General features: G+C 32.9%; 1 protein-coding gene across 6 annotated transcripts in view; it reads right to left on the bottom strand.

Moving 5' to 3' along the window:
- Positions 1–8,646: 8,646 nt before the first annotated feature.
- The window catches only part of LOC149848913 (uncharacterized), a 58,837-nt gene continuing 52,512 nt past the window's right edge, over positions 8,647–14,971 (bottom strand). For all 6 annotated transcript variants that reach the window (XM_089998116.1, XM_089998108.1, XM_089998123.1 and 3 more), the window contains 2 exons: positions 9,074–9,220; positions 8,647–9,000 (listed from right to left, as the gene is read on the bottom strand). In XM_089998116.1, the coding sequence (XP_089854242.1) occupies positions 8,821–9,000; positions 9,074–9,220 (327 nt within the window). In that variant the 3' untranslated portion in view covers positions 8,647–8,820. The remainder of the gene's footprint in view (positions 9,001–9,073; positions 9,221–14,971) is intronic.

Here is a 14,971-nt window from a genome sequence, read left to right on the forward strand (position 1 = left end):
AATATGATATGTAAAGACTCTTTAATGCAAGAAGTTCTTTTATTAAAAACATGGTAAGCTTTGCTTCTAGAAAAATATCCAAAAAATATTGCTTCGTCTGATTTTGAATCAAACTTATCAAGATTATCTTTGGTATTTAACAAGAAGCATTTACTACCAAAAATTTTGAAATATGAGATCTTTGGTATACGATCATAATATAATTCAAAACATGTTTTATGTAAAAATGGTCGAATAAGAATGCGGTTTAAAACATAACATGTTGTATTTACTGATTCAGCCCAAACGTATTTTGGTAATTTTTTATCTTGAAGCATGGTTCTAGCACATTCTTACAATGTTCTATTCTTTCTTTCAACAACTCTATTTTGGGAAGCTACTCTAGGAAAAGAAAAGTTGTGAGATATTCTATGTAAATTATAGAACTTTAGAAAAGATTCATTATCAAATTCTCCTCCATGATCACTACGAATAGTAATAATAGAGGTAGATTTTTCATTTGTAATTCTTCTGTAGAGTTTAGAAAATTCAGAAAAAACATCATTTTTGCTTTTCAGAAAAACCACCCAAGTAAAACGAGAATAATCATCTACTATAACAAAAGCATATTTACTATCATTCAAACTTTGAATTCTAGATGGTTCAAATAGATCTAAATGTAAAAGTTTAAGAGGACGATTTGTTGAAATTATATCTTTTGCTTTAAAAAACTCTTGATTTGTTTACCCATTTGGCAAGCATCACATAAATGATTTTTTTTATATGATATTCTAGGTAGGCTTCTAACAAGATCATTCTTGGATAACTTAGAAATTAATTTGAAGTTAGCATGTCCAAGTCTCTTGTGCCATAACCATTAAATTTCATTTGAAGCAATAAGACATTTTTCATTGAAGGTGGGTAACTCATCAAGATAAAGTTCATATACATTGTTCCTTCTTTTTCCTTTAAAGATGATCTTTTTAGAACAAAAATCAGAAATTAAACATAAATCAAATTCAAAAGAAATGAGAAAACCTTTGTCACATAATTGACTAATAGATAACAAATTATGCATTAATCCATCTACTAAAATAACATTTTCTATCAAGGGAAATTTTGGATTACTAATATTACCAATGCTGATTATTTTTTCCTTACTATTGTTACCAAAGGTGATGGTTCCTCCATCCTTACTTTGAAGGGTGGAAAATAACTCTGGCCTTCTAGTCATATGTTTGGAACAGCCACTGTCCAAGATCCACTTGTTCCTTATTTTGTGTACCTACAACAAAATTGAAAGACAAAGCATTTGACCTCTTTTTATATTTGGGTCCATGAGAGTTAGTCTTAGGAACCCAAATCCATTTGGATTTTTGTTTCCTTTGAGAATAATTACTCTTTCTATCATAAAATGATTTAGTATTTCTAGAATGATAAGATGGATAATCATGTTTACACTTATATGCATTGGAAGTATTATGATGTGATATATTTCTACCATGATATATATGTCTAAAAAACTGAGTTCTTTGAACCAATGATTGAGAATTTTGACTTTGATTCTTTACCACATAGTTTGGTCAATTTTGAGTATCAAAGAAATTGTATCTCAATCTAGTTTTTTTGACCGAGCATCTTTGAGAACCAAGAAGTTTTTCTAGATTTTCTTGACCATTAGTGAACTTAGTCACTATAGAGATAAAATCATTATATTTGTCTTTCAAACTAGATATCTCTTCTTGTAAGACATCGGTTCTAATGCCAATTTCTTTTATCTTAGATGTTTGAGAAAAGTTTTCCTTCTTGAGATCTTTCATCTCTTGAAGTAATAAATTGTTCTTAGAGTCAAGAGTCAATTTTTTTATTTTCAACTCTTTATTTTTAGAACTTAGACTCTTAAATTTAGCATATAAATCATTAAAAGCTTATAATAAGTCATCATAATCAACTTGACTTACCAAGTCTTCTTATACTACAAAGCACATATTGGTGACTTCTTCATTTGATTCTTCATCAGAAGAAGAGTCACTTTCATCCCAACTTGCTTGAAATGCCTTTTTCTTCTTGAATTGGTCCTTAGGCTTGATTTTAAGAAGAGGACAAGCACTTTTGATATGTCTAGCCTTTTTTGCAGTTGAAATACTTGACTTCATCAATATTTAATGGTTCAATTTTCTTCGCCTTTCTTTGAAATCTTCCCTTTTTGATGAATCTTTTGAATTTCCTAGTGATAAGGGCAATATCTTCATCTGAATCTTCAAAGTCTGAAGTGGCTTTGAATGCAAGAGACTTCTTCTTTGGTTCTTCTTCTTGTCTATCTTGAAATTTAACTTCATATGCCATCAAATTACCAACTAAATCTTCAAGAGAAAGGGTGTTTAAATCATTGGCTTCCTCTATTGTTGTGGTCTTTCTCTCCCATTCAGGAGTTAAACACCTCAGAACTTTTCTAACTAAATCCACTTGCGAATATTCTTTCCCAAGAGATTTGAGAGTATTAGTAATATCGGTCATTCTAGTTATCATGTCAAAAATTGACTCATTTTGCTTCATTTTAAATAACTCAAATTTCTGAACTGAAGAGGCAATTTTAGACTCTTTTACCTTTGATGTACATTCATGAGTCACGAGAAGAGTATGCCAAATTTTATTTACAGTAGAACATTGAGAGATACGATTGAACTCTACTTTGTTAACGATACAATATAGCGCATTTATAGCTTTGGCATTGAGTGAAGCGATTTTCTTTGCTTCATCGGTCCATACGCTGAAATCAGTTGATGGTGCTTAGTACTTTTCTGAAATGACTCTCCAAATTTCAAGATTCATGGATTGTAGGAATATTGTCATTCTTACTTTTTAATAGCCATAGTTTATTTCCTCAAAGAGATGATGACGAACTAAGGAGCATCCTTCTTTATGCTGAGAATACGATATTGTTGCTATGCTAGATGATGGTAAGATCAAAAGATAACAAACCTTGCTTTGATACCAAATAAAAGTGTTGTAGGATCGATGCAACGAGCACTAGGGGTGAATAGTGCTTTTAATCTTCGTCTTTGAAATTTGAAGGAATTTGAATACTGAAAAGCAATCACACACAAAGAACACAAGAATTTTATCCTGGTTAGGTCTTCCAGACCTACATCCAGTCCCCAAGCAAAATCCGATTAAGATTTCCACTATCGCACTTGTGTCACCACAAGATCAAATAGACCAAAATCAGTCTCACTTTCAACAACAACCCTACTGAAAGCAAACTTCTCCTTTAAACCAAGGAGACTCTATCCTTTTACAAAAAATTTGAAATAACCAACTTATAATCAACCTACGAGCATTTCTTATGAATGCAAATGGAGTGAAATAGGCTTCTAAGACTACTAAAATACTCAACTCACGATTTTACTAACTCACAAAAAGAATTGGAGTAAAAAACAAGAATGAAAATACTCAGTGAGTGAGAAAATGAATACTTGAATGAATAGGAGTGAAAAACAAAGAATTTGACGTTTATCTTGATGATTTTGAGTGTAGATCTCATTCTTATTTATAGCTAAAGAATTCAAGACGTTCGTGGTACGAAGGGGTGTCAAACAGAGGTTTTTGAACAGTCAAAAATATTTAAAAAATAAAAGAACGTAACTTCTAAAAGTTTCAGAAAATGGCTATATTAGTCAACCGGAATAGTTATTAGTCGACTGAAATCAAATATTAGCAGACTGACAGTTAAAGTCAGTCGACTATTGTGTCTAGCCGAACAGATTTAAATTCTATTTTTTTTTAAACTTAGTCAACTAAAGAAAAGTTAGTCGACTGATGAAAATCATCAGTAAACTGAAAAACCTTTCAATCGACTCCTGCTATGATGAGTCTATTGGTCGACTAATAAACCTGAAAATGTAAGTAAAGAGCTTTCTAAAATAATTTTCGCAAAGGGTTCTTTTAGAAAAGTTTTTCTTAAGTATTTTTAGGTGAAATGCAAGTAAGATATGCAAACAAAGTAAGGCTCTTACAAGAATCTAAGACTTTTAAAGAGATTTATATTTGCACACTTATCTTCACAGATTCTTCAACGAGTTCTTCAATTCTTTTCATCTTTCTTCATTTCCTTAGCTGAAATTCAGTTGTTCCAGTTGTTCATCATCAAAATCTTGTACTTGAATTGTCGTGTACAGCTTCCTTGTCTTAACAATCATCGCCAGATTATGTAAATGTTACGTAGTTATATCATAATTATTTAATGTTTGTGTTGCTTGTGTATAAGCAAGACTTGATAAGGATCTGTAGAATTGTACTAAGACATATTGTGTCTTACTATACATACTTTACACTTTTTATATCCGTGTGCATAGACGAATGAGTGCCACAACATGGAAACTTTGGTGTGTAGAATGGGTTAGATTGGACTTTTCTGCTACTTTTTTTATCTTTTTGGATTATAAACCTTGAACTTCATTTTGCGAAATGAATGGTTTGAATTTTGGTTATATTTGAATTGCAATGGTTTGATCCTAATTTGTGACGTGCCCAAATCTTGTGGTTGTTTTGAGAAGTCTTTCATTGTCTTTAATATATATATATATATATATATATATATATATATATATATATATATATATATATATATATATATATATATATATATATATATATATATATATATTCTAGTTTTTGAAATATTCAGCATATAATCACATATATCAAAAAACAATATTGGCTTAACAAGCACTTTATATATCATACTCACAGATTTTAGTACAATTCTCATCAAAGATGACCTGATTTCGATGAACCTTCTGCAAAAGTCTTCAGCTTATGCAAGACTGTAATTTGAATTGTTGCATATGGCCTGACCATAAGTGCAGGGACGTTGCCTCTCCAAAATCCCTATCAGATGTTGGCACATGAAACCACAACTTACAATTATATTTAAGATCTAACCAACAGGTGGACTACTAAAATGAACTATTGAAAATTTGATGACTTTATTGGATGCTAACTATCTGAATGAGCTGGCAAACATTGATTGAAATATGCTTGTTATACAAACCAATTTTGGCGTACCATACTCATATATAGAAACTCATCAAAAAACAAAACAACTCCTGAATCCAAACTTTCTTAGTTATCTGGACACATTAGTCAGACTCAGCTATCTAATACAACTCACCATGGTTCCTGGTGAAGCATACTTTCCATCTGGTTTACCCATAGATATCTCTCCAATAACCAAGCCATTTGCAAAGGTTCTTGCTCCTTTTATAGGTTGTTCATCTAATGGCCATTATGATAGAAAAATTGTGCAACTATGATACATGGAACTATCCATTAAACTGTCATACAGGGATCAACAAAAAGCCATTCTGAACATAAACATTTACTAAAAATACAATCTTATCCTCTTCTTTTTCATGTCTTGCAGGTTCTAGTGATAATGATCATAAATTTTCCGTGCAAAGGATTTTTATTAGCTAAAGATTCAATGATCATTCACAGTTTGGCTGTAAACCTCACTAATTCTATTTGTTATGGCAGTGATACATCCTGACCTGACTTGGACATGACTATTTTCGAAGTAAATTCAGTGTCTAACATTTTGGAGATCCAAATGAGTGAATGATTCTCAAGATAGGTTCTTGTGATTTTTTATTTTTTAATAATATATTATGACTTTATCTTTATGTTTTGCAAATTTACAGATGTCTCACCTTAAATTTTGTTAAAGGCAACAAGTAGTTGCTAACATTATTATAGCCATGGCAATGGTTATGTATACTATTATGGATTGGGTCATCGACTCATATATAAGTCGAGAGCCTGCACAAAGTAGGGCATATACATGAAATACTACATTAATGAAATAATTGGTGCAGATGAACACAATCCTAATGTTGTTGAAGACATAAACAATGATGAAGTACATAAAAATGATCTTGATGTAGAGATATGGGGTTTATCACGATTACAACACGAAAGAGATGAATGGAATAATTTTAAAGATGAACTTGCACAAAAGATATGGGATGATGTACATCTCATTAGTTGAAGAAAAATTAATTTTAATAGTTGCAAAAATTATATGATTCATAGTCTTCTCTATTATAATGCAATTAGTAGAATAATTATGTGTTTTGATATGTATTTAATATTCTAGTGTAATTATGGCATTTTTTATCATATGATTGCAACATTGCTAAATATTGTATTGTGTATATTTGATGTTTATTTTGTATACAAATTATGGGTAACCATGCATTCGAAGATATGGATATAGTAGAATGTAGTTCCAATATTGCTAACAATGCGACGATGTCAAATGTCAATTTTGTAGAGAAGATCATAGATGCAGATAAACTAGTGATGGATTTATGAATTGAAGTAGTTCTATGAGGTAAAAAATCTGATAAATGTTTTAAAAAGTCATAAAAAAGAATCAAATGACCAATGAGATTCAAAGGTGATTAGGAATTGCAGTTACAACTAACAATGTTGATTCTCGATTGTGGACATGGAGAAAGATTTAAGAAAGTAATGAAAATTAGTGAATTTTTCTTTGATCATGCAACTAATCATGTTATTGAACCATCTCAAGTATGGGAAGATTATATAAAGGTATATTCATGTTACTTTATTGAGTTTCTTAATTTAATTGTATAATTTGATTCATATTTGTTTCATGCACAGGTTAAACTTGAACTAAAATTTCTTTGTGACAAAAGTATTGCAAACTACACACAACTTTGCATCATTATAGGAAATGACCAGGCAGATGGTCGAGTTGTTGTATCCTTTGGTGATGATTTCACTAATTTAAATTAGTCATCCATGCAAAATTCTAACTATGATTACATTTCAGAAATGCCTAAAGGTTTAGAGGACCATTATTACCAAGAGAATCCACAACAATCTACGCCAATTGTGAATAGCTCATGTTCTACTAGATCTTGTCAGCCAATTTTCCAAAGTAAAATGGTAAGAAATAAAAAAAGTAAGATAGGGGAGAAACTAAAGGATGTATTAAGTCCATTGTTTTAAGCAATTCAAAGACTTTGTCAAAGACAATGGCCAACAATGAATGTAACAAGGGAATTATGTGCATTAAGTCTTGAAAAGACATTTTATGATTCTATAAAATTTCTTGCTGACAATAAGCACTTGACGAATGTATTTACATCTTTGCCAACACACATGAAGCATGAACGAACCCTTGGAGAGATGAGAATAAATGAAGACTAAATTAGATATTTTCTTAATGATAGACTTTTTGAATAAAGTAATTATATTTTATTATAATGGACTTATTTTAGAATACTTTAGATTAGAATAGGTTTAATTAATATTTATGTTTAATTTAAATGTCACTTGTTTGTAAAAAAAATAAATGTCAATGATGCAATTAAATTTTATATAACTTTTCCTACATTCTTTGCTACTCAAATACCATGCTATATATTTCAAACATGGTGAAGAATCAGAAGTAGATGAAAGCCTGAATCCTTAAGGAGTTATTTATGCTTCCAAATAATAGTTCACAGCTCCTTTGAAATTCATTTTCCTTGAAGTCCAGTAGTAGTACTTCTCCTGACTCCTTGCAAGTCCCTTCCACATGGGTTCCCAAACATAGCCCAAAATAATCTGGATTCTTATAAAATTTTAAAATCTCTCGATTGGATCAGCTCAAAAGAATAACATAGGGATGTTTAATTCTGTTCAATAACCAATGTTTTCAGTATCAGTGTCGGCACTGAATCGTTTGGCCAATGATTCAGGTGAATTAGACGTTACCGATTGATTATCAAGAGCGAATAGTCTGAATCAGCTAAAAACTAATAAAAGATATTTGTGTGTCAATCAGAGTGTGACACGTGTTAAAACTATTAAAAAATATTTAAATTTTATTTTAAGCACCTTTCACATTTATTAAAAAATAGCCGATTCAGATCAATATCGTATAGGATTTTTTTTTGCCTATACATCGACCCGATAGGCACCGCATTGCCAACAACTATGTTTTGGTAACAAGGACAATGGTTTAAACGCTTCCAACTGTCAATCACGGGGAAATTGCCACCAGTCAAGGAACTTGGTTGAGTGTTTTTTTACTTAAAAGATTTATTGGGGTCCACCGAGGAATTGTTTTGATATTAGATTAGGGAAATGTTATGGTGGAAGCAATGTTGTTAAAATCGGTTCAGTAGGTGAATCCGTTTCTCAAGAAAACCTATGAATCTAATCGAATCGTTTGTGAATCGGTACTTTTTACCATCGGCTGACACGTGCCATTAAAAATAAAAGATATTTAAAATGTTAAAAAATTTCACCCTCTTAAAAAAATATTAAAAATACTAGTTGTATAGGCCCCCCAAATCAGCCCCTTTTTTAATCTCCTTTGGGCCGATTCGAACACATTCTGGTCAATTCTGACATTGGGTGGAAGCATGAGAAGAAATCATTTTTGAAACGCCAAAAAAATTCGGCCATTTAAATGCCAATCTTCACTAAATGTATGATGTAGATCACATCTGTGGAGCCCAATTTCATCAAAACAACTTGCATCAATTGAAGGGATGAGTGGAACCGATTTGCTTTACACTGGAAGAAAATCGGTACTTCCTAAACGAAGGTAAATAACAAAACAAAAGCATGAAAAGGCAGCACTCGAGATAACAAAAAACCACCTTTTTTTACACTTGGGGGAAGGAATTGTTATACAAGGAAACAACAATGGTGCGAGAAAGATAACAACAAACACAGATTCCTGCTACCCAGGGAAACATTGTTAAACAACTATCCAGTGTACATGGATGCCACCTTTGGCTTGCCTAAGGGCATGCTTGATCATGAAGAACGATGCCTCACACGTTTGAATATGCATGACAACCGCTGGGCAAGAGCCTCCCATTTTTCAAACTTATCACACTTGGGCTTCTCGGATATTGAAGAGTCCTGTTTATCCAACTGCAACTCGGATCTGCGTTGGAACTTACGGAGAGGAGTTGCAAGTACCCTTAAAACAGCCTGCACACCTTTCCACATTTTAGTATTATAAAAATGAGGAAGAGATATTGGAAAATGCAGGATGAAGTAGAACCTGGTGTCTACTGTAAGTACTCCTTGTGCAATCCGCAGAAGAGGACTCATTGTCACTAACTCCGCCCAAAGAGGAGCATCGCCCCCAGCTCTCACAATTTGAACTAGAGTATGAGCAGCATTCTTCACCCTGCTCATTTCCCTTGCCCTGAAAGTTCGAAAGTTAACATATTTCAGAACCTCGCACCAGGAAACAGTCACTGTAATCAATATGGAAAAATTCAGTCTCAAGCAGTGGTTATGGATTATATTTTCCACAAGACCTAAAAGTTGAAACAATGAAAAGCTCATGAGCCAAAGTTTTGGGATAACCACCAAAATATAAAATGAAAAGCTCAGTATATAACTTGCTCGACTATCTATAAATTTCAGATGGTACGTCCTGTTGGAAGTAATCTTCAAGAAGTTTTGTAATGTGATGACAGTAAAGCTTTAAGGCACCTGCATTCACCAAGTTTCTTCATTCAGCTACATTCACCACATCATACGGCAGTAGCACTCATTAAATCAATGACTTCCATAGAAATGAGTTTATCTTAGGGCCAGATCTCTTTTGGCTAAAGAATATGGGACCTGAACAAATCAACTACATTACCAGCAACCCCACTTACAAATCCAAAGGTGGAAACATCATTCAACATTCTTTAACATTCTGTGACAAGACAGGGAAGGTTGGGCTATATCACATGGATATGGATGCAGGAAGAAGACACCGTGTGGATGCACCTGGTATACCATGGTAGTTATTAAAAATTAGAACAGGGACACAGCCGTAGACATTTACACAAGATGTATATATGTATATAAATATATAAAATACATAAGTAAAGAATAGATCGTACCCTCCTCTTGGGGAGTCCCTCCTTTTATATGAGTGATGATCTTTTATAAAAATACCCGCTTATACAATTAGATATGACAACAAGACACCTTTAACTTGAAAGACAAGAATACCTTCAATAACATACGCACTCGATCTCTAACAAGGGAAACTTAGGGTGAATTATTGGGAGAGAAAATGAGAGACAGGTGGTGCTTCACAAAATAAAAATTAAAAAGCTTGTCATCTTAAAAGGTTGAAAAGGGATTCATTGTATGTGTGTGTGTGTATATATATATATATATGGGCTAATCTATCATTAAACTAGTTGTGTTTAACATTAGATGAATTCAACCTTATTAAAATGACTAAAACACCCTTAAAATAATGGCATTTTTTAAAATGAAAGGTTACTTTTTGGGGCCAAAAAGGTAACTTTGATGGCTTCATAAAGTTCCTCTTTTGGAAAAGGTGTTTGACTTTTCAATTTTCTCCAAGTTCAAAAGACCTATAATACCCAAGAAAGTAACCATGCATTTTAAAAAATACCATGCTTTCAAGGATATTTTAGTCATTTTAATAAAGTTGAATCCATCTAATGTTAAACACAACTAGTTTAATGTTAGATTAACACTATATATATAATATACACATATATATATATATATATTATATTATTGCAACTACGTACCCACACTTTTAGGAACTCCCATTTCATATTCATACCTGCACCCACCCATACCTATGTGACAGGATAGATCAAATTTTAAGAGGGTTTGGGAAGCCAGAAGTGAAAAGGAAGCAATATAGGTGAATGTGTGAAAAGACACTTTTAAGAAATAGAAACCTTAAGCTAATAGCTATATTAGGAAACATTAGATCACTTATATTTAAAGAATTACATGAAATTGAATATGTAATATTTAAATAATGATTACATATGCAATATTTGAGACAAGAATGATGTTTACAAGTAATAAGCTTGCACCAAAAAAGGGCCAGTCCTTATGGTCGAGTCACACTTATGAAAGAAGATGAGACCCACAATCGAATCTTCAAATGATCCTCACAAAAGATCTCTCACAAGAACCACAAAAGCTCATAAAGAATAAACACTCACAAGAACTACTAGGGTTCATACAATATACCCAAAAAAGGGTATGCAAATCAATGGAAAATATAATATTTATTCAAATGGGAAAACACCCACTCAAGAGTCAAATGTTACAAGGGGGTATCACCTCATATTTATAAAACAGTAAGGAAGAATCCAAGAGGGAGTCGTTGGACTCCCAACGGCTCTGAAGAGAGCCGTTGGGGATCCAACGACTCTTAGGTACAAAGTGCTTTTTGACTTTGGTCAAAAAGCAAAAGGTCTAAGAATGTAAAAAATAAAAAAGTAAAACCTAACCTAATTACAATCTAACTAGGAAATACAACTAGACTAAAGGAATTACATTTAATATTATATTTTTAACACTCCCCCTCAAACTTACGATTGAATAACCGAAAGTTTGTTCAAGAGAAAATGGAAACGAGAGGTTTTGTAAAAAAATCTGTCAGTTGATATTCTGAGAAAACATAGGGAAGATCAATGGTGTCATGTAGAAATTCTTTTTGCACGTAGTGACAATCCATCTCAATATGCTTGGTGCGTTCGTGGAATGTCCGGTTGCTGGCAATATAAATAGAACTTTTGTTGTCGCAGCATAGTTTTGATGCTCCTATACTTTCAACACCCATGTCATGAAGCAAACGTCTTAGCCATACTACTTCAATAGTGGTTGTAGTCATCGTCCTATACTCGACTTAAGTTGAAGAGAGAGACTTTTTGTTGCTTCTTGCACCTCCATAAAATCAATGATTCACTTAAAAACACACAAAAACCAATGGTTGAGTGTCGATCATTGGGATCACCTCCCCAATCTGCATTAGTATAGGCAGTCAAATCTAAGGAGAAAGAAGCAAATAAAAAAATCATCTAAAAACGAAAGTTTTAATATATCTAATAATCCGTAAACCAGCTCTCATATAAACAGTGGTAGGAGCATGCTGAAATTGACTTGCTATGTGGACGGCATGCGGAATGTCGGGTCTTGTAATAGAGAGATAAGACAGTGCCCCGACAAGTTGTCTATAAGGTGTTGGATTTCAAATGGCTCTCAGTCATCAATCTTCATTTTGATGTTCACCACTTCAGGAGTGTCAACCTTTTTTTCATCTAAGATACCAGACTTGTCAACAATATCCAATGCAAATTTAGACTAAGTTAACAAATAGCCTCTAGAAAAATAAGCAACTTCTGTTAAGATATATATATATATATGTGTGTGTGTGTGTGCGTGTGTGTGTGTGTTTATTGTTAACTGAAATACCCTTAAAATACCCATTAGGGGTATTTCAATCTTTTCTCTGTAATAGGCGTTAGCCCATTAGGGGCTGACATTTCTGCATTTTATTTCATGTATTTATTTTTGTCTTTTTCCTTTTTCACCTTTTTGCCTTTTTCAGATTTGATGGGACAACTCCATATAGCTGTTGGAGCTGCCCCAACAGCTATATTTATGACCGTTGGGTGCAGCCCCAACAGCTATATGGAGTTGCACCCTATTGGCTCCATTATATTATTATTGGCCTCTTGTGGCCTTGTATTCTCAACTCATTCTTGAGTGCTTCTATGCAATAACAAGTTTGTAGACCCTTGTGTGGGTGGTTTCGTGACTCAATCAAGTATTTTTACTTGATTGAAAGTGTGTTCTTGAATGTGTATCGGATTCAATCCACTTCATTACAACTTTTATACCAACAAAAAATTTTAAGAAACCCAAGTCAATCATTTCATTTTGAGAAATTTTTTAATGTTGTCAACCCTCTGCTTATCACTTTCAATGGTGATCATGTCGGCGACATAGAGAAGAAGAAGAATGATAATACCTGTATTAAAATTCTTAACAAACAAAGTTGTGTTAGTAAGACAAGATTGAAAACCAAAGTCAGTCATAACTTGACTAAATTTATCATACCAAGCTTTTGGGGCTTGCTTAAGCCCATATAAGGCCTTATTTAATCGAAGAGTCTTTCCTTTTAGAATGTTGATACTAGGTAGTGGTTTCATATACACTTCTTCAGCTAGATTTCCATTAAGAAATACATTTTTAACATCCATTTGATATATATGTCATTTCTTTGAAGACGCTAGAGCTATTACGATAATAATTGTGGTCATTCTAGCAACTGGAACAAAAGTCTCTTCATAGTCTATTTCATATTCTTGGAAATAGCCTTTAGCAACTAATCAGGCTTTAAACCTTTCAAGAATGTCGTCACTCTTGGTTTTAACGTTATACAACCTATAGGTTTTTTACCTAGTGGAATATTTTGAATAGTCCAAGTATTTGCTTTTTCTGAAGCCTCTAATTTTGCTATCATTGCTTCGACTCATTAGAATTGTTCTTTTGCTGCATCATAGTTAGAAGGTTGAACATAAGAATGTATTAAAGCAATATACGCTTGATATTTTGGTGAAAAAGACTCATATGACATGAATTTTCCGGGAGCTTTAGACACTCTAGATGACTTTCTAGTGGACACTTGGTCATGTCCTTTAGTATATTTTTCAAGAGCACATGGTTTCTCTAAATTACCTCATCTAGAGTATTGAAAACAATTTGGATGGTTACTAAATGATTATGTATTTATTGTGTCATGTTGCTCTTCTTGACTCTAATCTATATCACTTTCATCAATTTTTTGAACTAAGTCTAACAGAAATGAATATTCATCTATTTCCTAAGAGTTCTCACTTTCAAAAAAACTCTTTTTCTAGGAAGGACACATTCCTTGATACATACAATTTTTTTATTTTGAGATCAAAACATATAATCCTTTTTTATGACTTGCATATCCTAAAAAGGCACACGAGATAGCACGAGAGGAGAGTTTGTCATTTTTGTTGGAAAAAACAAAACATTTTCACCCAAAAACTCTTAACCTAGAGTAATCTGGGATTTGTTTAAAAAGTTTTTCAGCAGGTAAAATATTGTTTAATGAAGAATATGGCATTTTGTTGATAAGGTAAACTGCAGTTAAAGTAGCTTCAGCCCAAAAAAAACTTTGAAACTTGATGTGTGATAAGTAAAGTTCTTGTTGTTTTGATAATATGTTTATGTTTTCTTTATACTAATCCATTTTGTTGAGGGGTATAAGTGTTAGAAAATGGTGTTCTATCATCCAATCACAAGAAGCATGGAATAGAGAGAGAGACGTTGGTGGCTGCAGAAAACCTCAATTAGGGTTTGCGGTATATGGCTTATCATTAAGTATAGGTCGGTACAAATATTAGGGTACGAAAATACCCATTACACAAGTTAAATTACAATAGACCATTAATGAACATATGACTAAATAAACTTGAGTTGGGTCTGGATCCGAGATCCAAACCCAGTCATGAATGACGACTTATTTTCACCCTCCCTCAAGTTGTAAATAGTTTTGAACCATGAACAACTTGCCTTTTAACATCCAAAATTTGTCCTTGGTAAGCCCTTTTGTAAACAAGTCAGCAACTTGATCAATAATCTGAACGAATTTGGGTTCAATTTCCTTCTCTTCGACCTTTTGTCTTACAAAATGTTGATCAATTTAAATATGCTTGGCACAACTGTGGTAGATAGGATTAAATGACATATTGATGGCACTTTGATTGTCACATAAGAGAATACATCTAGATATTGATTCTCCTACTTCTGTCAATAGGTGTCTAACCCATGTTACTTCGGTTGTAGCAACTGTCATTGATCTATATTCAGCTTCTGTGCTCGATCTAGCAACGGGCCTTTGTTTCCTATTGCTCCAAGAGACAAGATTTAGGCCAATGAAAACACAGTATCCTGAGACTGACCAGACCACATATTGATTTTTTGCCCAGTCTGCACCTGTGTAAGCAAGAAGTTCATGCATGTGATGTTCATTTATACTCTTTTTGTACATAAGACCATCACTAATAGTTCCCTTGAAATATCGAAGAATGTGGTTAATAGCTTCTGTATGCCCAATATGTGGTTCATGCATGAACTGAGA

Source organism: Nuphar pumila, chromosome 1 (assembly GCF_984573655.1).
Source record: "Nuphar pumila chromosome 1, dmNupPumi1.hap1.1, whole genome shotgun sequence".
Classification (NCBI taxonomy): domain Eukaryota; kingdom Viridiplantae; phylum Streptophyta; class Magnoliopsida; order Nymphaeales; family Nymphaeaceae; genus Nuphar; species Nuphar pumila.